The 22,983-nt window shown below is 44.8% G+C and overlaps 1 protein-coding gene across 14 annotated transcripts in view; it reads right to left on the bottom strand.

Moving 5' to 3' along the window:
- LOC138738976 (AP-1 complex subunit sigma-2) overlaps positions 1-22,431 on the bottom strand; it is a 52,666-nt gene extending 30,235 nt beyond the window's left edge. For 11 of the 14 annotated variants that reach the window (XR_011341917.1, XR_011341918.1, XR_011341919.1 and 8 more), the window contains exons 1-2: positions 21,284-21,368; positions 7,628-7,806 (exon numbers count right to left, since the gene is read on the bottom strand). Coding sequence is in view for 10 of the 14 variants with exons in the window: in XM_069890261.1 (XP_069746362.1) it covers positions 7,628-7,806 (179 nt within the window). In the remaining 4 variants the exon portion in view is untranslated. The other 3 variants (XM_069890257.1, XM_069890258.1, XM_069890259.1) reach the window with 3 other exon arrangements.
- Between the last annotated feature and the right edge of the window lie 552 nt (positions 22,432-22,983).

The raw sequence follows: 22,983 nt of genomic DNA, 5'->3' as shown, positions 1-22,983 counted from the left end.
GAGGAGCACACAGATGTTAATTTCAGCAATGTATTTCTCGTGAAGCAAGGCTGTGTTCTCGCACCAACCCTCTTTTCAATCTTCTTCAGCATGATGCTGAACCAAGCCATGAAAGACCCCAACAATGAAGACGCTGTTTACATCCGGTACCGCACGGATGGCAGTCTCTTCAATCTGAGGCGCCTGCAAGCTCACACCAAGACACAAGAGAAACTTGTCCGTGAACTACTCTTTGCAGATGATGCCGCTTTAGTTGCCCATTCAGAGCCAGCTCTTCAGCGCTTGACGTCCTGCTTTGCGGAAACTGCCAAAATGTTTGGCCTGGAAGTCAGCCTGAAGAAAACTGAGGTCCTCCATCAGCCAGCTCCCCACCATGACTACCAGCCCCCCCACATCTCCATCGGGCACACAAAACTCAAAACGGTCAACCAGTTTACCTATCTCGGCTGCACCATTTCATCAGATGCAAGGATCGACAATGAGATAGACAACAGACTCGCCAAGGCAAATAGCGCCTTTGGAAGACTACACAAAAGAGTCTGGAAAAACAACCAACTGAAAAACCTCACAAAGATAAGCGTATACAGAGCCGTTGTCATACCCACACTCCTGTTCGGCTCCGAATCATGGGTCCTCTACCGGCACCACCTACGGCTCCTAGAACGCTTCCACCAGCGTTGTCTCCGCTCCATCCTCAACATCCATTGGAGCGCTCACACCCCTAACGTCGAGGTACTCGAGATGGCAGAGGTCGACAGCATCGAGTCCACGCTGCTGAAGATCCAGCTGCGCTGGATGGGTCACGTCTCCAGAATGGAGGACCATCGCCTTCCCAAGATCGTATTATATGGCGAGCTCTCCACTGGCCACCGTGACAGAGGTGCACCAAAGAAAAGGTACAAGGACTGCCTAAAGAAATCTCTTGGTGCCTGCCACATTGACCACCGCCAGTGGGCTGATAACGCCTCAAACCGTGCATCTTGGCGCCTCACAGTTTGGCGGGCAGCAGCCTCCTTTGAAGAAGACCGCAGAGCCCACCTCACTGACAAAAGGCAAAGGAGGAAAAACCCAACACCCAACCCCAACCAACCAATTTTCCCTTGCAACCGCTGCAATCGTGTCTGCCTGTCCCGCATCGGACTGGTCAGCCACAAACGAGCCTGCAGCTGACGTGGACTTTTTTACCCCCTCCATAAATCTTCGTCCGCGAAGCCAAGCCAAAGAAATAATTTCTTGCTCCAAATGGGAGGCCCAAAACAAGGCCTTGATAAGAAGTCAAGGCAGTCGAACTTGGGAATAATGATTGATGAACAGTGCTGGTCAGATCATCATGACTGTAGTCATCAATGTGCGGTACAAGCTGGTGCAATACAATTTTATGCACCAGCTGTACCTGATGCCACAAAAATTGAACAGATCTAAACCAGAATTATCAGACCAATGTTTTAGATGTGGCAATGCGACAGGGACTTTTATGCAAGCAACCTGGACATGAGATCCTTTTGGGTGGAATTGGCCCAAGCCCTGGAAAAAAAATCATTGGCAAAGAATTCCCACAGGACCCAGAGTTCTTCCTGTTGGGAAAGATAATGGATGTAAGACTTACAATTAAGCTATCCATATTTCAAATTCAATTTGTTATGATCGCATTGGCGATGGCTGGGAAGTGCATAACAGTTGCCTGGAAGTCCGACTCCTACTTCAGCATTGAACATTGGAACACAGAAATGCAGAGCTGTGTTCCCCTGGAGAAAATTACCTACAACCTAAGGAAACAATATGGTACTTTACTTGAACTACATAGGGTGCAGTTGTAGTGTGAACCACTGTGCCTTGCCACCCTTCCCTCCCAATTCGCCCCTCCATTGGCGAAGGAGTGGAGGGGGTCCATCCTATTCCAGCCAGGGAAAGCTACAGAAAAAGGAAGGCAGCCTACGTGCTGGCTGGCGTGACATGACAAACCCATAAATCCTCAAATACAAGTTTCATTCCTTGAGTGTCTTGGTCATTGTAAGTACAATTAGTTTGGTCTTAAATCTTTAATGTTGGGGGTAGCGGGGAGGAGAACGGAATAAAATAGAAACATTCAAATTCCATGAGAAGACTATAAGGTATTAACAAATACAAAATATAATTAACATTAACATGATAATGATATTGATGACATTGGCAATTGTTGAGAGTTTGTGTGGAAAAACCATAAATAAAATATTTTTAAAAATACAGTAGCACAGGCAATAAACCAAGAAACATTGGAGGCATGTAAGGATGGAACAGCAGTTATTGTGGGGGACATGAACATCCACATTGACTGGGTGAATCAGGTTGGTTGAAGCAACCTTGAGGTGGACCTCATAGAACAGCAGGTTATTGGACCTACATTTTCCATATAGTCCTGTGCAATGAGACAGATAGTGATCTTGTAGTTAGGAATCCTCTTGGAAAGAGTGATCAGTAGGATTGAGTTTATCATACAAATGGAGGGTACAATAGTTCAGTCTAAAACAAGTGTTGTGCCTAAACAAGGTACACAGGGTAGATTAGCATCGTAGGCTATATGGAGGGACGGTTGAGGACTTTCAAAGATATTTTTCAGTGCTCAACAAAAATATATTCCAGTTAAAAGCAAAGACAGCAAAGGTGAGTCAGCCAGCCTTGAGTAACTAAGGATATCAAGGAAGGCATCAAACTAAAAACTAGTGTGTTCAAAGTCACCAAGAGAAGTGGGGAACTAGAAGAATGGGAAACCTTTAAGAAGCAACAAAGAACCACGAAGAAAGCAATAAAGAAAGGGAAGGTGGACTGTGAGAAAATGCTGTATTAGAACAAATATAAAAAGTCAGTAAAGGTTTTATAATTATATAAAGCAGAAAGGGTGGCTTACGTGAAGGTTGAATCCTTGAAAAGATAAGAAGCAAGAATTGATATTGGAGCTGAGGCTTTGATTAACTATTTTGTGTTGGTCAACATGCCAAAGACAGATGTCATGGATGTGATGGGAGGTGAGGACCTGGATGTAATAGCTATCATTAAAAAGGTCACACTCAGAAAACTTGAGGGTCTAAAGATAGATAAGACCCCTAGTCATTATGCATGCATCCCAGAATACTAAAAGAAATTGCAGAAGTTATAATCAAGGCTTTGGTAATAACTTACCAAAATTCTCTGGACAAGTCCCGGTGGATTGGAAGGCAGTGAATGTCACGCCACTATTCAAAAAAGGATGTAGAGAAAAGGCAGGGAATTATAGGCCACTTGGTTTAACGTCTGTAGTTGGGAAAATGCTTGAAGCTATCAGTAAAGAAATAGTGAGGCATATGGAGCAAAATTGCAGTTGAAGCATGGATTCAGCAAAGGCAGGTCCTGTTTGACAAATTTACAAGAGTTCTTTGAGGATATAGTGAGCAAGATAAATAGAAAGATCTTGTTTACCTTGATTTCCAGAAGGCGTTCGATAAGATGCCGCATCTAAATCTTGTACAGAAGACAAGGATACATGGAATTGGGGTGATGTATTAGCTTGGATAGAGGATTGGTTATCCAATAGAAAGCAGAGAGTGGGGTATAGGAGTGCTTTTCAGGTTGGCAATGTGTTGAGCGGGGTGCCACAGGAGTTGATGCTGGGCCCACAATTGTTCATGTTATACATAAACAATCTGGAAGAGGGGACAGAGTGTAGTGCATCTAAGTTTGCTGATGGCACTAAATTAAGTAGAAAAGCAAATTATGCAGAGGATATGGCGAGTGTGCAGGGATGAGTTAAACAAGCCTCTACTTCCTCAGGAGATTGCAGAGGTTTTTTATGACACTAGAAACCCTGGCAAATTTCTACAGATGTGTGGTGAGAAGCATGCTGACCGGCTGCATTACGGTCTGGTATTGAGACACCAATACCCATGAGCATAAAGCCCTGAAAAAGGTAGTGGAAACAGCCCAGGACATCACAGGCAAAACCCTCCCCACCATTAAGAACATCTACAGGGAACGCTGTGTTGGAGGACAGCAGCAATCATCAAAGATTCACACCACCCAGCACACTCTCTGTTCTCACTGCTGCCATCAGGAATGAGGTAGAGGTGGCATAAAACTCGCACCACCAAGTTCAGGATCAGTTGCTACCCCTCCACCATCAGACTCCTCAACAACAAACTCAATCAGGGACCCATTTAAAGACTCTTGAGCACTTTATTTTTGTTAAGGGTTTGGTATATGAGGAGAGATTGAGTCATCTGGGACTGTACTTGCTGGTATTTAGAATGAGGGTTTACCTCACTCCCTTTAGAATAAGGGAGACCAGAACTAGGGAATATAGCATCAAGATTCAGGGTAGCAAATTGAGGACAGAGATGAAGAAGAACTACTTTTCACTGGAATTCACTGCCCATTAAAGCAGTGAAGGCAACCTCAGTAAATATATTTAAGATAAGGTTGGATAGATTTCATAGTAAGGGAATTAAAGGATATTGGGAAAAGACAGGTAGGGGGAGAGGATCCTATCATCAGATCAATCCTAATCACATTGAATGTTAGAGCAGGCTTGATGGGCTGGATGGCCTGCTCTTGCTCCTATTTGTGCTTTTATGAACCCAAGCACATTATCTATTTAATTATTTTTTAAAATATTTTATTTGTAGATTTAAAGCCACAATAAATGCATTCAGTTTACAAGTATACAAATCAAATCCCAATACATGTGGTATATAAAAAAAGAAAGAAATATAGATCTACCCAAACTGCCCCCACACATCTCATACCTACAATGAGAGGGGGCATGAGAGAGTGAGAGAGAGAGAGAGAGAAAGTGAAAAGAGGGGGGAGGGGTCAGGATGGGGAGAAGGGGGGACTTGAGCTCTTCAACTATTTATATTATGAAATATTATAGTAATAAGAGAAACCTTAGAAGAAATACAATATTAAAAATTCAATTAAAATTTAGCCCAACTTTTGTAAATATGGGCTTCATATTTTCAAAAATATGTATTTATCCCATAAATTATATGTTAATTTCTCAACTGGTATTCAGCTCCAAACCTCAGCATGCAATCTTCAAATTTATACCAAATTTCCAAGATATGGCTATGCATTTTCTAGCTACAGCTAATACAATTTGCACAAATTTAACTTGATAAATATTGTTTTAATTTAAATTTAATTCCTTTAACATCTCCTAATAGAAATAACAATGGATCCTGTGGGAATTTAATTCCGGTCATTTGTTCTAAAAAAATTACCTATTTTCAACCAAAAATATCTAACTTTAGAACATTGCCAAATAGAAATCATAAAAGTACCAACTTCTTGTTCACATCTAAAGCATAAATCCAAGTAAATCTGATTCAATTTATCTTTTGAGATTGAACATTTTATGCCTACATCTGGCCATCTAAAATCAATTTTTTTTTCATTGTGCATTGTTCCCTTTAACTAACAGCATTATTTCACTTTTATTCCAATTAATTTTATAACCTAATATTTCTCCATATTCTTTTAATCTAACTTTTAACTAGCCCAAAGATTTAAAAAGATCTATTAAATAAATCAAAACATCATCTGCAAATAAATTTATTTTACATTCTTCTTGATTCATCTCATTACCAGCAATCTTCAGATCTTTTCTTATTAATTCAGCTAAATTGCTAAAATAAATAAAGCTGGTGATAACGGACACCCCTGACTACTTGATCTAGTTAAATAAAATTTTGTCAAAACCTATCCATTAGTCACAACTTTTGCATTAGGTTCCTCATAACATTTTAACCCAGTCTATAAATATTGATCCTCATATTTCCAAAACTCTAAACAGAAAATCCAATTCTAACCTATCAAAAGCTGTTTCTGCATCTAAAGCTAAACTCAAAATTTCCTCTCTTTTGAACCAAATATATTAAACTAATCAATCTTGCAACATTATCTGCAGGTTTCCGATTCTTCACAAAACCCGTTTGATCCAGATGTATTAGTTTTCAGTAAATATTTTGCCAATCTATTTTCCTACATTTTAGCTAGTATCTTATAATCTACATTTAACAATGAACTTGGTCCAACAAAAAAGGAGGTATCAAAAGATTCTTAAATGTCTTAAAGAACTCTACCAGAAATCCATCTTCTCCTGGCGATTTATTACTTGAAAATGAATTCATTACATTCTTCGTAATTTCACTTACTGTAAAATCACAATTTAAATCATTTTGTTCTTGATCATTTAAACTAGGTAAATTTATTTGAGATAAAAATATTTATCTTATTCTCATCTTGAACTGATTCTGATTGATACAATTCCATATAAAAATTCTTAAAAGAATCATTATCTCCTGAGGTTTATATGTAATTACTTCAGATTTCTTTTTAACCACATTTATTGTTCTAGACATCTGTTCTGCTTTTAACTGCTAAGCCATACTTTAGTGCTTTTTCTCCTAATCCATAACATTTCTTTAGTTCTTAGAATTAGTTTTTCAGTTCTGTTTGAATAGTACTTATATCAAAGTTTCTTATTAAAGATTTCCTCTTCTTCAGTAGCTTTCTTCTGAATCTCCTTTTCCAAATTCTCTATTTCTTGTTCCAACTGCTTAGTCTTTTTCATATAGTCTTTTTTTAAATTTTTAGCAGGATAACATATTATTTATCCTCTTAAATAAGCTTTAAGTGTATCCCATATAATGAATTTATTTTCCATAGAGCTTATTTCCAAGAACAATTAGATTTGCGACAGATGTGAGGTGGATGGCAACAGTATGTAAAAAAAATGTGTAGCACCTGCAGTCAATAAGGTACTTGGGTATTTTCAATATAGATGGAGGTTTAACTCTATGCTGTTAAAAAGAGTGGATTTTTGTGATTTTATAAGAGAACCTCCATCTATATTGAAAATACCCAAGTACCTTATTGACTGCAGGTGCTACACATTTTTTTTATATAAACACACTGTTGCCATCTAGCTCACATCTGTTGCAGCAACACAAGAGGAATCCACTGGGTTCACAGTAAATCTAACATATTCATTATATTCTACATTACAAGTTGCTTCCCATCAGAGGGGAGTCTTGGACAAGAGGGTACAACTTCAGGATTGATGAATGCCCATTTAAAACAGACGTGGGGAATTTCTTTAGCTAGAGAGTGGTGAACCTCTGGAATTTGCTGCCATGGGCAGCTGTGGAGGCCGCGTTGTTGGGTGCAATTAAAGCAGAGAATGAAAGATACCTTTTCCTTTAATCATGGGGAGAAGGCAGCGGAGTGGAATTAAGTGGGAGAATGGATATTGATAGAATAGTAGAGCATGTGCTCCAGGCTGAATAACCTACTTCTGCTCCTATATCATGAATTTGTATGTGGAATAAAAACATTCAAATTTATTCCACACAAGTTTTGCTCCTTCCCCATTATGTGCACATTTTCTCCTTCATTCATTATTCACACATACCAACTATTTTATCCTTTTTTAAAAACAGAAGTTTGTATATTCATTAACTGTACTTCATTTTTAAATTTACCACATTTTTGCTTTGACAGAGGATGTTGCTTAATAACTGCATTCAGAAACATTTTTAGAGATGTGACAAAAGGAGCTCTCTGCTGTAGTGAGTGCAGGCCCAAACCAGTTACAATTGATTGTCTGTTTTCAAACCTTTTATATACAATCTTCAGATCTCTCCATTCCAAGAAGCTGCACATCTTTGGTTTACGTGCTAGGACTGTCTGCACCAGCTCCCGTGTAATTTTTTTCTTCTCTTTGTCTGAGAGCGGAACATACCACTTTTGCAGTCGAAGTTTCCCTTGACGACTAAACAGCAGCATAAACTGCATCTGTTAAAAGCAAAGCATTAAAAACTTACATGGCTTTGAACCTTCATAAATAACAAAATCTTGTGGGGTTTAATTCACATTCACACAAAACCATTTGACCCAAAGAGACTACTTGCCGCTCCTTCATTTATTTCACTGTAATCAGACTATCCTTCTTTCTCCTTCATGTTTATCTATTTCTCCCTATAAAAAGGTACCTATTCTATATACAAGAGAGAATACAGTCTCTGTACACCAAATTTATTCCAGGAAGTTAGTTAATAGTATGAACGGTGATAGCAATGGAGGAAGCCATTGTGACTATGATCTTTTAGAATGACCAGAATTGCGTATTATTTATCTCTTCACAGATATTACATGGCCCTGTGGTGGTACACCATTAGGCAGGCGAACCGGCTCCGCTTGTCACGCACGCAGCGGGGCAGCCGGCCAAAATGGCGCCGTCGGGGGATTCCTCCCGACCTCAGCACTGGGCTCAGAAGCCCGCACTTGGCGACCCATGTGACACCCCGGTGATGTCAGGACCGCACGGTTCTCAGCCAGGTCCGGGGTGGGAGTATAAGACCAGCCAGGTAGCCTACAATAAATCAGTTTTGCTCATTGAATTCAACCCGTCTGGCTATGCGATCCTTCAGTTAGGAGTGTAGCCACCACTACAGCCCATACATTTCCAGTAGCTAGATCCATTTAAAGTTCTTACATTAGTGTGCCACAGATAGACCATGAGGTAATGCACCACTCTGCTGCAGTGTAAAATTTCAAAGTCAGGAATCTGCTGCTGCACACACTGTGATTAGCTGCCAATTCTCTACAAGATCGCCAGTGAGCTGTCAACATTCATTCCAACCCTCATCACCTAAAGAGATGGTTGATGAAATTAAGAAACTGAGATGGTGTTTCTGACTTGGAACATGAAACAACTGCCTGATCTCTTCCAACTAAGACAGCCCCTGGATGTGTGTTGAGATTTATCAGGCTGTGCAATTCAATTGAGAGAAACAGAATGGAACAAATTTTTAAAAAACTACCCAACTCCACATATTCAGGCAAGTAACTTATCCAAAGAGCATAGAATGGAAGGATTTATAATGTGTACTGACCTAGCTATGGCAGATAAAAGCAGAATGCAGAAAGACACTCTTGTGTCTCACTTGCCAAAATGGGAGGGAATTTTCTTCTTTCTTCTTTGGCTTGGCTTCGTGAACGAAGATTTATGGAGGGGCGTGTCCACGTCTGCTGTAGGCTCGTTGATGACTGACAAGTCCAATGCGGGACAGGCAGGCACGGTTGCAGCGGTTGCAAGGGAAAATTGGTTGGTTGGGGTTGGGTGTTGGGTTTTTCCTCCTTTGTCTTTTGTCAGTGAGGTGGGCTCTGCGGTCTTCTTCAAAGGAGGTTGCTGCCTGCTGAACTGTGAGGCGCCAAGATGCACGGTTGGAGATGATATCAGCCCACTGGCGGTGGTCAATGTGGCAGCGTCTTTGGAAGACTACACAAAAGAGTCTGGAAAAACAATCACCTGAAGAAACACACAAAGATCAGCATGTACAGAGCCGTTGTCATACCCACGCTCCTGTTCGGCTCCGAATCATGGGTCCTCTACCGGCATCACCGGCTCCTAGAACGCTTCCATCAGCGCTGTCTCCACTCCATCCTCAACATTCATTGGAAGAACTTCATCACCAACATCGAAGTACTTGAGCTGGCAGAGTCCGCAAGCATCGAATCCACGCTGCTGAAGACCCAACTGCGCTGGGTGGGTCACGTCTCCAGAATGGAGGACCATCGCCTTCCCAGATCGTCTTATATGGCGAACTCTCAACTGGCCATCGAGACAGAGGTGCACCAAAGAAGAGGTACAAGGACTGCTTAAAGAAATCTCTTGGTGCCTGCCACATTGACCACCGCCAGTGGGCTGATATCGCCTCCAACCGTGCATCTTGGCACCTCACAGTTCGGCGGGCTGCAACCTCCTTTGAAGAAGACTGCAAAGCCCACCTCACTGACAAAAGAGGAAAAACCCAACACCCAACCCCAACCAACCAATTTTCCCTTGCAACCGCGCCTGCCTGTCTCACATCGGTCTTGTCAGTCACCAACGAGCCTGCAGCAGATGTGGACATACCCCTCCATAAAGCCCATTAGATGGATTACAAGCACTTTGTTTCCCCAATCAGAGAACAAACAATTAATTGTTTTTATTTTAAAAAATAAGCAACCAGTTTTTAGATTGAGAACAAGCACATACCTACAATTTTATTGATCAAGGACTTGTACTAGTTTTTTACAGTTGCAACAAACTCATGGCACTATTTCAGCATTTCCCAAGGCAGCATGGCTTTTCAGCTCAACAGCCTTGTTTACCACACTGTGTCTGAATACACATGAATTTTCCATTCTGCATGAGCCTTCCTGTGCTATATACCAAAGCTATTTGTCCTTTTATCCCTCTGTGCACATTATTCTCCTGCCTTTAAACAGCTGACAGCTTGAGTTGAGAAGAATGACAGGTAATCTCATTGAAAGAGACAATATTTTTAAGGGGAGTTGATCCTTCCCCTCTATTGCCACTGCTCCTTAGTCAGATTCCATGGTATTTCCTTGATTCCTATCTGCCCCATCAAAGCATAGCTTAATCTGTCCCTTGGAGTCAACTCTAACAATGGCAGCATGGTTAGCGTAACGGTCAGTTAGTGCAACACTATTGCAGCACCAGCAACCTGGGTTCATATCCAGCACTGTCTGAAAGAATTTTGTGCATTCTCTCTGTGGCCTGCATAGGTTTCCTTCCACCCGCCAAAAGCATACAGGGTTTGTAAGTTAATTGGTGTAAGTGGGCAGCACAGGCTCATGGATTGGAATGGGAGGTTCCTATATGAGCGGAATAAGAATACAAAGCCTATATTCTTGAGTTAAGAGGAATGAGGTGCATCTCTTAAGAAAAACACCTACTGCTGAAATTAGACAATGGTTAAAAAAAATCAACAGTCCTGCAGAGTCACATGATTTAAAATTCCCTCTGCAATTTCCTCCCGTGCTTCTTTTAATATCCTGGGGTGCATTTCAACTACATAGAGAATCTATCTACTTTCAAAGATGCTAAACCCATTAATATCTCCTTTTGTATTGAGCTTATCCCATCCAATCCTTCAACTCATCATGCTTAACTACGATGTTATCCCCTTTTCTGGTGACAGCCCTGAAGTATTTATTTAGAACTTTACTCACATCCTGTTTCCACGTGTAGGATAATGTTTTAGTCCCCAGTAGACCCTACTCTTTTTTAATGCACTTGTCAAACATTTGGGTTTTTACCTGCTAGAATTTGTTTCTACATTTCCCCTGATACTTTCACTCCTACACTTTCTAAATTCATCCAAGCTTTATTTTTCTAACAATCTTATGTCGACCTCATCATTCAAGATTCTGAATTTGATTAGCGTTTTAATTGTTCAAACTGGTTTATCCAGTACCTCTGGATTATCCCTCTTGGTTTGAGAGTGACTTACCATCAAGTTTTCAACTCACTTTTGCTAAATAGTTTCTCAATATCATAAAGTCGATCTTAACCCAATTAGGGCTGCACAGTTATCATAGCGGTTAGTTCAACGATGTTACTGTGCCAGTGATCAGGACCAGGGTTTGAATCCTGCGCTGTCTGTAAGGAGTTTGCATGCTCTCTCTGTGACTGCATGGGTTTTTCCCCAGGGGCTGATATCCTCTCACCTTTCAAAACATACTGGGGATTGTGGGTCAATTGGGTGTAATTGTGTGGCACAGGTTCAGGGCTGAAAGGGCCTGTTACTCCTCTGTATGTCGAAATAACTATTTGCATCAAGTACTCTTTTTATCATTTGCTATAACTGAATTATGATAATTATCACAAGGTATGCTCATACAATTATTCCTTCCACCTGGCCCAAACCATGGCTAGGATCACGCATCATCCTACCTCACCAACTTTTTGGGTTTGTGACATATCCATTTCTGACACAAAGGGAGTTGCATTGAGCACAAAATGAAAAGGATCTATTCGATGTAATCTTTGGACTGGTAGTTACACTGCCACATCATGGGGGACTGTACATGGACCACAGCTATTACATCCATCCATTAAACACAAAGGAATGCAAAGAATGCTCAAGAGGTTACAGGTATACAAAAATGTTTTGATGCTGTACTGGCCAATACAGTCCTGTGCCGCTTAACATCAACGTTACAGTCTATGAAATAGGACATTATGCGATTTGGATGTTGGGCGAACACTATATTATGTATATACTTAGCAAATCTATATGGGATGCAGTAGTGTAACTGTAAATTTTTTGTGTGTGAGTAGTGATCAGTGTGGGGACTGACAAAGGGCTGTGGACAGAGCGCAGGGCAGTGGGATCAGTGTGGGGACCGACAAGGGGCTCGGGCAGAGAGTGGGTGAGTGGGATGAACGTGGGGACTGACATGGAGCTGCGGGGAGAGAACGGGGCAGTGAAATTAGTTTGAGAACTGATACAGGGGTGTGGGAAGAGAGTGGGGCAATCAGATCAGTTTGGGTATACAATTTCCTATAGCTAGCAATCACTTTTTCTAAATTGCTGTGGACTTGCTTGCAGTAACTGAATAATTATGGGAACGCTAACGTATATGCGGTTGGACGTTGGTCGAATGGATGTTATGCGGTGTGTGACTGCATGTACATGCAGCTGACACATTCCTTGCTCAAAGTGAAGAGATGCTCAGAACAAGAAGGAGCTTTAGAAAGTCAGCTTATTCGGGCAAATCTTTCAGCCACTGATGCAGGAGATTGAAGATGTTACCAGACAATCCATTGCCTGGCATGAATGATTCAGGTAGGATGCAAAGCAAGATGTTTTCCTCTTATGTCTCCCGGGCTCATAAATACAGCATCAGTGACTGGCGTCACTTAATGGTCACTTTTCTTGAGTTACAAAGTGTTTTTTTTTAAATTTAGACATACAGCACAGTAACAGGCCCTTTCGGCCCAGGAGCCTGTCCTGCTCAATGACATCCAATTGACCTACAACCCTAGTATGCTTTGAAGAGTGGGAAGGAACCAGAGCAACTGGGAAAACTGTACAAACTCCAAAATGACAGGACAGGATTCAAACCCCAGTCACCGATGCTGTAACAGCGTTGTACCAACTGCTACACTAACCATGCTGCCCTGGTATAACTGATAAAATTCATTAATTCTCATCATGGATAAACCCAGGTCAAATCAGTTTCAATGAACAGGGAAGATGTAGTAGATAACTTTTTTCTCCCCAAAATCTCTTGGACAATAGTCTACATGCTCAAAAGCAAGTTTACCAGATGTGGCATCACTAATGGTGAATTACAATTCAACACAATTCACGAATGTATTGGAAAAAAAGTAGGGATACCAATAAAAGCTCATTGTATAAAAATGTGTTTTTGCCTATGACCATGGGCAATAGAATATTAAATTCATGGAATAACAAAGATATAAAATATATTAAGGACTATTACAGAGAAGGAACTCTTATGTCCTTTGAACAATTAAAACTCAGACACGGAGTGGCCAATGGGACCTTCTTCTGTTTTCTCCTGCTTAGATTGAAGAGAAAGATGGGAACCAATGTTGACCCCACCTGAAACTAGTGAAACTGAACGAATGGTTTGGATGGGGAATACACCCAAATTTATAACAAAAATGTACTAGGTATTCCAGAGCGAAAGTACACAAGTCAAGGGAAAGATAGGAGTTGGACTTGGGTGTGGTGATTTAAGAAAGAAAATGGTCAGATTGGAGCAAGGACAACATGACATCAATTATAAATGCAAGGTATGGACTGGTTCAGTATAATTTTTTTTTTACACCAATTATATCTTACCTAATAAGACACACAGATCAAAAGCCGAAATTTCAGAGATGTGTTTCAGATGTGGAACTGAGACAGGAACTTTTCTACATGCCAAGTGGTTGTGTGTGAAAATGAGGCCATTTTTACAAGAAATGGATAACAGGAGTGGCCTTCACAGGTGACCCAGAGCTCTGTCTATTAGGTAATTTCATGGAAGTGACAAATTGACCAAATATCAAATCTCATTTATAAAAATAGCACTGGCGGGAGCAAAAATAATATATCGTGATCACTTGAAAGTCTGACTCCTCTACTTCCACAGCACGATGGACTGTGGAAATGAACATCTGTAACCCTATGGGGTGGGGGGGGGTGGGGGGAAAGAAATCACATACAACTTAAAAGAATAAATATGACACTTTTGTACTTTTGTAAAGGTCTGACAACCATACCTGGACCACATAGGGGCCCAGATACAGTAATAAAAAGGAACAAGTGTAGCTGACTGCTACAAAGAAATACACACACTTGCAACGTGGGAGGTTAAGCTCTGAGATTTACTTAGGCTGGAAAGGCTCCTTTTATACAGTTGAAATTCCGTCATTTATTTGATTGGCTGACATCAGCTGCATCAATAACAATAGCGGGCAGAAACATTCTTGTATGTGAATATCCTTCTTCCCCAGCCTGTTATTGGTGTTAAGAGACGTGTTAGTGAGTTATGCTGTTGTTTTTTTCCGTGCATGCCACGTGATGTTGCGGATAGCCTCCACCTTGCTGGATAGTGGTGTGGCCCCGCATTTGGTAATCCTGTGGCTCAGGAGGTCAATCGTGCTCAGCCCGAACTCAGCCAGGTTGATAGTCAGGCCGAACTCACGTAGGCAACTGTAGAGGCTTTGGAGGTGTTGTAGATGTTCCTGCTGGGTTCTGCTCGCCACCAGGATATCATCTAAGGAGACGAAGGAGCCGTCCAGGTCTCGGCCCACCACATCTATCACTCGCTGAGAATTGAGCATTTCTTGAGCCCGAATGGCATCCTCAGGAACTCGAACAGCCTGAATGGCCATCTTGGGGATGTTGTCAGGGTGCATCGCAATTTGGTGGTACCCTCGCACCAAGTCCAGTTTGGAGAAGATACAGCTCCATGCAGGTTTATCGCAAAGTCCTGGATATGCGGCGGGGGTAACAATCTGGAACGGTGACCTCGTTCACTGCATGGTCTTCAGCCCCCCCAGATGCTTTAGGCACTATGTGCAGGGGAGAAGCCCATGGACTGTCAAACCACTGAACGATGCCTAACTCTTCAAGTTTACAGAACTCCTCCTTGGCCAGTTGGAGCTTCTCGCCCTGGCACGGAGAGGTGGATTCTTGGTAAGGATGTAATGCCTAATGCCATGTCGGGGCACCTCCACCATGAACTGAGGGGAAAGGATTGCCAGGAACTTGGCCAGCACCTTGGAGAACTCATTGTCTGAGCTGTGGACGGAGTCCAGATGCAGGGCTGGGAGCCCAGCGCCCCTCAGTGCGAAGGTTTGGAACATTTCCGCGTGCACAAGTCTACTAGAGGTCTACTAGGAGGCTTTGGGACCACAGGAAGTCCGCTCCAAGGAGTGGCTATTCCACTATGGCCAGCATGAACTCCCACGAGTAGTGACTGCCTCCGAACTGCAGCTCGACCCTACGTGTGCCATAGGTCCGTATGCTGCTGTTGTTGGCAGCCATCAACACGGCACCCTCCTGACTGCACCTAGTGTTCAAACCTGTCGGGGGCATCATGCTGACTTCTGCTCCTGTATCAACCAAGAACCATCTACTGAAAAGACGATCCCATACGTACAGGAGGTTCTCTCGATGGCCAGCCACCATGGCCATCAGCGATGACTGGCCTTGTCGTTTCCCTGGAACTTGTAGGGCAACTGGCATCCGCGGGCCTCAGAGCTCCATCTTTGGTGGTAGAAGCACCATCTCTTCTTGGACTCGTCCCTGCCACGCCTTTCCAGGGCCTGCCTTGGTCTGGTTGCATGACTTTGTGATGAGCTCCATAGTAGCCGAACACTTCTGTTTTTGCTTCCACAGAATATCTGCCCGCACTGCGACTTTCCGGGGGTCGCTTAAATCTGTGTCAGCCAGCAGTAGCTGGATGTCCTCGGGCAGCTGCTCCAAGAACTCCTGCTCAGAAATGACACAGGGATCATGGTCTCCCAGGAGGGCCAGCATCTTGTTCGTGAACATTGACGTGGAATTGTCCCTTAGCCATCCAGGTGGAGCAGCCATGATCCACCTCTCTTGCTGCGAGAGCCCAATGGTCTTGGTTAATAGCTCTTTGAAGGCAGTGTAAGTGCCTTCCGATGGTGACTCTGCAGTCTCTGGATCCAGGGCACTGACCAAATGGTCGTATTGTGTAGATTCAGATGTGATGCCCCGAATCTGGAACTGAGCCTCAGCTTGGTTGAACCACACGCCAAGTCAAACTGTCCTTAAGGTCGGGAGCTTGAGGCCGACTGTGCTGATCGCTGCTTCGCTATCCATCGCTGGGTTTACATGCCATCTAAACCATCGGGGTCACCAATTGTAGCCGACTGCTACAAAGAAGTACACACTCGCAGTGTGGGAGGTTAAGCTCTGAGATTTATTGAGGCTGGAAAGGCTCCTTTTATACAGTTGGAGTTCCTGCTGTTTGTTTGATTGGCTGACATCAGCTGCATGAATAACAATAATGGGCGGGAACATTCTTGCATGTGAATACCCTTCTTTCCCAGCCTGTTATTGATCTGTTAGCTTGGGCAGTGCCATTTTAGGGCTGCTGGTCTTGTACTGCTCCACCTTTCAACCGCATTGGTTTGCTGTATTAAGGGACGTGTTACAGTGTGTTATGCTGCTGTTTACATGAGAGAACTGGCCAAAATCAATTGGAAAAGTACACTAATGGGGAAGACAGCAAATCAGCAACGGCTATAGTTTCTGCAAGTAATGAGGAAAGTGCAGGTCAGGACAATACACAAAAGAAAGAAAACTGAATGGAAGAATGAGACAACTGTGGCTGACAAAGGAAGTTAAAGACAAAGTAAAAGCAAAAAATTAGTGGGAAGATAAAGGAATGGAAATCTTTTAAAAACAGAAGCAAACTAGGAAGGTGATTAGGAAGGAAAAGATGAATTATGAAAGATTAGCAAATAATATCAGAGGATGTAAAAAGCTGTTTTAAATTTATAAAGAGTGAAAGAGTGACCAAAGTAGATATAGGACCGAGAGAAAATGATGCTTTATAAATTATAATGGGAGACGAGGAGATGGCAGAGTAACTGAATATTTTGGATCAGCCTTCACTGTGGGAGACATTAGAAGCATACCAGACTCACATGGCTCTCCAGGAAGAGAAGACAAGATCACGAGAAGGTACTTGGGAAGATAAAACGGTCTAAGGGTTGATACGTCTCCTGGACCGGATGGAATGCACCCTTAGGTTCTGAAGGAGGTTTAAGTGTAGTGATTGTGGAGGCATTGGTAATAGATTCTCGCATGGTTCTCGTAGACTGAAGGATCGCAAATGTCACTCTGCTGGTTAAGAAGGGAGTGAGGCAGCAGAAAGAAAACTATAGGCCTATTAGTCTGACATCAGTGGTTGGAAAGTTGTGGGAATCTATTGTCAAGAATGTAGTTACAGAATACCTGGAGGTGCAAGAAAAGATGGGCCCAAGTCAGTAAGGATTCCTTAAAGGAAAATTATGCCTGACAAACCTATTGCAATTTTTTGAAGAGATCATAAGTAGGATAGACAGGGGATATGCAGTGGATGTTGTGTATTTGGACTTTCAAAAGGCCTTCGATAAGGTGCCACCCATGAGGCTGCTGAACAAGATAAGAGCCCATGGAATTACAGGAAGGATACAGCATGGGTAGAGCATTGGTTGATCAGCAGGAAACAGAGAGTAGGAATAAAGGAATCCTATTCTGGTTGGTTACTGGTTACCAGTGGTGTTCTGCAGGGGTCGACATTGGGGCCACTTTTTTTTTTTTACTTTGTATATAAATGATTTGGATTATGGCTTAGTGTCTAAATTTGCAGATGATATAAAAATACGTGGTAGGGAAGGTGGTAATGAAAATACCAAATGGCTGCAGAGAGCCTTGGATAGATTCAGAGAATGGGCAAAGAGAAATACAATGTGGGAAAGTGTACAGTCATACACTTTGGTAGAAGAGATGGGCAGACTATTATTCAGATGGGGAGAAAATTTTAAATTCCGAGGTGCAAAGGGACTTGGGAATCCTCATTCAGTACACCCATAAGTTTAACCTCCAGGTTGTCGGTAGTGAAGAAGGCAAATGCAGTGTTGGCATTAATTTCTAGAGGAAAGGAATACAGAACCAGGATGTAATGTTGAGACTCTATAAAGCACTGGTGAGACTTCACTTGGGAGTACCATGAGCAGTTTTGGGTGCTTCATTTGAAAAAAGATTTGCTGGCATTGGAGAGGGTTCAGAAAAGATTTACTGGAATTATACCAGAAATGAAAGGGTTAGTACAGGTGCCTAACCTTTTATCCAGGATCGTTGGGACTGGACACCTGCCATTGTTTGGAATCTTCAAGATTTTGGAATCATTTTAAAAAGGCTTTTTTTTAAGCTTGTCTGAGGTGCGCTGCCACCCACCTGCTCACCTAACCGAGTTGCGCCGCCATCTCTCCCCCTCTTGCCCACCCGAGTTGTGTTGCCGCCTCTCCCCATAGCCTACCAAAATTGCACCACCATCTCTCCTCTCTCCCGAATCGCGCTACCATCTCTCCTCCCCCCTTGTCCCCCCAAGTCGTGCTGCCGTTTCTCCTCCCCCATGCCTGCCCAAGTCGCACTGACATCTCTCCCCCCACATCACCCGCCTGAGTAACGTTGTCATTTCCCCCCCTGCTCGAGTTACGCTGCCATCTCTCCCCCCCCCTTGCCTGCCTGTGTCGCACTCCCGACTCTCCTCAACACTCACCTGCCTGAGTTGCACTGTCGTCTCTCCTCCCTCACCCGCCTGAGTTGCACTGTCGGGTCTCCCCCTCACCCGTCTGAGTCGCACTACCAGGTCTCCCCCTTGCCCGCCTGAGTCATACTGCCGGGTCTCTCCCTTGCCCGCCTGGGTCGCACTGTGTCTCCCCCTCGCTCCTGAGTCGGGGCAGGGGCAGCCATCTGACAGCTCGCCTCTCCACTGCCTGAAAGCCCCCTCCCCCCCACATGGGGCAGGGGCGGCCAGCGCGGGACGTCAGGGCTGGGGCAGGGGACTGTCAGGCAGCAGGGCCTGCTAGGCACCCGAAAGCTGTGAGCAGCTTTGCCTAGTGCTGCTTTCAGGTGCAACTAGAATTCTCCAAGCCAGAGAATATACTTACGTGAGGAGGGTTAGGTAAGTGCTCCTTCTGGCCGGGTTCTCCACTTCCAGGTGGCCACCCGACAGCCGCATTGGGGTAGAATAGGCGGCTTTACAGTCGGGTATTCTGGTCACCTGAAAGCAGCTTCACTGAGGTTGTTGGGTGTGTTTAAGGTAGAGATTGACATGTATTTGATTAGTCAGGGCATTAAGGGTTACAGGGAGGATGGATCAGCTCATGATTAGTTTCAACTTTACTGTCATTGTGTCAGGTATAAATATAAAGCCAATGAAATCCAATTAGTATCTAACCAGAGGTATAAAGAATAGTGCTATTTACAAGTGACTGCAAATAAAAGCAAGCGCTCCAGCAAACAAACACATAAAAGTTCTGACAGTACAATATGCATGCAATACTGCTTAGCACTGTGATGCAAGGTTCAGCAGGGTCACAGCCTCAGGAAAGAGGCTCTTCCTCAGCCTGCTGGTTCAGGAGCAAAGGCTCCTGTAGCGCCTACCAGATGGAAAAAGAGTAAAATGTCCAGGCAGTGTTTCTGATAGAAAGGTGGCCAATTGGGTGCCGATAATCCACGGGGCAGATTTCACCATTCTGCTTTTATATCTTATGAAAAGCTGAATCAGCTGTAGAAGGCTAAGAATATAACTCATGCAACCTTCCCTTACCTCCAGTCACCATGTGAATTTGCAGGGAAAGAATGATAGAGCTTTAGTTAAATTGGCCATTATGTTCACCTCAGACATTGTGACCCAAAGGGCCTGTGATGTAATTCTATTCTATTCCCTATTCCCGCTATTCTATTCCCTGCTGCCAAAGAAATACAGCCAACATACCGAAGGACCCATCACACCCCAGACACACTCTCTTTTCCTTCCTCCCATGATGGGAGGGGGGGGTGAAATTGCACAATAAAGATGGTTCTTCCCCACAACCATCAGGTTTTTGAATGAACTCACAATAGTGACTTTGTACTCACTGATATCTTTCATCATAACTCTACACTGTAATTGTGTTCTTACCTTTCTACTTTACACAACTATATGAATAGCCGCATTCAGGTGGAATAGTTGGGAGAATGTGGCTCCAGAGCTGACAGCGGGTGTGTGAAACGACATTCAGGTGGCAGCGCTGAAGGCACCTGAAAGGTTTGCAGTGGGGAGAGGCCCCACGGAACAAATGCTGGCTCCTGACGACTGTGGCCATAGTTCCATCCCCTGCCACTTTCAGGTGCCTAGGAGGAGCGCTCAGAAGCAAGAAAATACACCTACCGAGGAGGGTTGGGTAAGTACTGCTCGGGTCAGGGTTCTCCACTTTCAGGTGGCCTTCCAATAGCTGCATTTGGGTACTTTAGGCGGCTTTACATTGGGGTATTCTGGCCACCTGAAAACAGCTAATGTTAGAGCTTGTGGAAGAACCTTTCTCACTGTTTCAAATACAATGTGACAAATAAACTCTACTTAAACAACTAACGAAAAAGAGAAAAATTTTGCAAATCCGCTTCATAAATTAGTACTTTTAAAAAAAATCTTAAATTAGCAACTTTCCAGTTGCCTATCACACCAACTTAAAGAGCAGTAATGAATGAACAATCTATACCAGCAACACAAAATTCCAGAGCCTGAAATTTTGAGGTAGAGGGGAAGATCAGGAGGTCAAGCAGCATCCATGAAAAGAAATGGTCAGTCTAAGTAAAACCTGAAATATTGACTGACCCTTTGCATCCATGATTCTGCCTGACCCAAAATCCGAACACCTTTTCTTTGTCATCCCAACAACATTCTAAATGTAACATCAAAAAAACAAGAATACTCAAATTATTTTGGATGTATTTTTTTTTTAAAAAGCCATCTCTAACTGAGCCAACCTAGTTATTAACATAAACATGTCTTTGCCCACAGGCAATTGGCAATCCAGTTTCGAAAGCCTCAGAGTGGGATCTTGGTTCCAACTGGCTCATCATCAAGTGACTTGATTGAGGAACTGTGGGCATTCGCCCCTGGAAAGACAATCACTCTTGGCCAATGGCTAACATGGCCACGCCAACAAGGACGGAGCTATCAGTCTGTGGATCGACAGGAAACTGAACCCAGGGCAAAGTCGGCAGGATCCAGGGCTCTGGGCCTGCCTGGAGCTGGGACCGGCCAGCTCAACCCTCGAGGGAAGCCCACTCCCACCGTCTGCCGGCACATCAGCCCCCAAGCAGCTGGCTCAGCACCAGCGGATGCCGCTCAGACCCTTACCCCCTCCCGCAAAGACCTAAGTTCGCCTCACCGTGCCCTAATGCAATCCGCGGCCCAGCTCTGTTCTCCACCGACTGCAGGCGGGCGCTCGCGTCCCGGACCCACCCACCATTCCACGACCTCTCTCACCTCATTGGAGCAGTCGGGCCGCTGGCAGCCTGCCGATTGGAGCTGCAAGCATGCCTGTCACCGTCCGGATCCGTCCGGCGAACATCATCGATTAGATTGGCGCAGGGGCCGTCAATCAGGGCCCCAGCAGCAAGGTGGATGTGATTGGTCAATTGAGGCTCCGGGGTGGCCGAGTGTGCGGCTCAGTCCCTCGCCGTTGGAGTAGGAAGCCAAACTTTAGGCACTTTCAGGTGGCCAATTGCCCCGCTTGTAAAGCTGCATATTTTGGCAATATGCGGCTGTTGCCAGGCCGCGTGAATGTGCAGGAGGCGCTTGTAAGGTGAACTTTGTAACCCTCCTCCGAGAGGGATAATCGTCGCAGCACTGTCGCCTCCCCAGCTATCTGAATGCAGTCGCTGGAGCGGCCGGCGGGGGAGAAGGGGGGCTGGAGCGGCCGGCGGGGGAGAAGGGGGGCTGGAGCGGCCGGCGGGGGAGAAGGGGGGCTGGAGCGGCCGGCGGGGATGAACGGGACTGGAGCCCCCTGAGAGAGCGGAATCAGTGTGGGGACAGCCCTCGCCGGCCACCCCATTGTGTGGGGTCTGAATTCATGAGTGGAGAGAGTGGGGCAGCGGGATCATTGAGGGCACGTCCGGCGAGGGTCGTCCTCGCGCTGATAGCCCGCGCTGGCTGTCCCAGTTGACAGCTAGTCAGTCTGAATTGACAGCCCAAGGGACAGGAGCCGGAATACGCTCAGATGCGCATCCCAGCGTAGCAGTCCTTTCAGGTGGCCAGCGCTGCGCTTTCAACGCTGCAACCTGAACTGCAATTTAAAGGGACACTTCTGCTTCTTCAAGTGCATTTTTAGCGGAGAATGCACCTAAAAACGTTTTGTCTGTCGAGTGTGTTGGGCGCCACCTTACCTAAGCCGCTTTCAGGTGTTCTGATAGAAGATTAGGCGCCTGCAGGAGTGGCTGGAGGAGTTCAGCTGGCACGCTTAGGTGGCCACGGAATGGACAGCTTTCTGGCACCTAAACATGCCAGCTGACTGCTAGCCGCCTAGCAGCGAAAGCCGGCTACACCAGACAGATGCCTAGGTTTGATGCCACGCTGACCTACGTCAGAGCAGTGCGTCAAGGCATGACTCCCGCTGCCGGTCTCCCTTATCCCCCCCCCCCCCCCCCCCCCCCCCCTCACCCACACAATTCTTGCTGTGGATGGAGAAAGGCTGTGGGATTCAGGCGGTTGCGGTTGAGGCGGACAGAGACCGGCAGCGGGAGCCGGGGGGGGGGGGCGGAGAGAGACCGGCAGCGGGAGCCGGGGGGGGGGGCGGAGAGAGACCGGCAGCGGGAGTCGTGGGGGGGGGGCGGAGAGAGACCGGCAGCGGGAGTCGTGGGGGGGCGGAGAGAGACCGTCAGCGGGAGTCGGGCGGGGGGGGGGGACCGGCAACAGGAGTCGGGCCGGAGAGGGTGCGAGGGGTGTACCGGCAGCGGGTGTCAGGCGGGCGAGGGTGTGGGGGGGGGGGGGGGTGGGGGGGAGTGGCAGCGGGAGAGGGTGCAAAATAAAATTTGAAGGTCTATTATAGTCTGGCTTCCTTGTCTCAGGAGTCGATGGCTGACGACATCA

This window comes from Narcine bancroftii, chromosome 7 (assembly GCF_036971445.1).
Source record: "Narcine bancroftii isolate sNarBan1 chromosome 7, sNarBan1.hap1, whole genome shotgun sequence".
Taxonomy (NCBI): Eukaryota; Metazoa; Chordata; class Chondrichthyes; order Torpediniformes; family Narcinidae; genus Narcine; species Narcine bancroftii.
The sequence above is the reverse complement of the archived record's forward strand: the minus strand, read 5'-3'. Positions and strand labels throughout refer to the sequence as shown.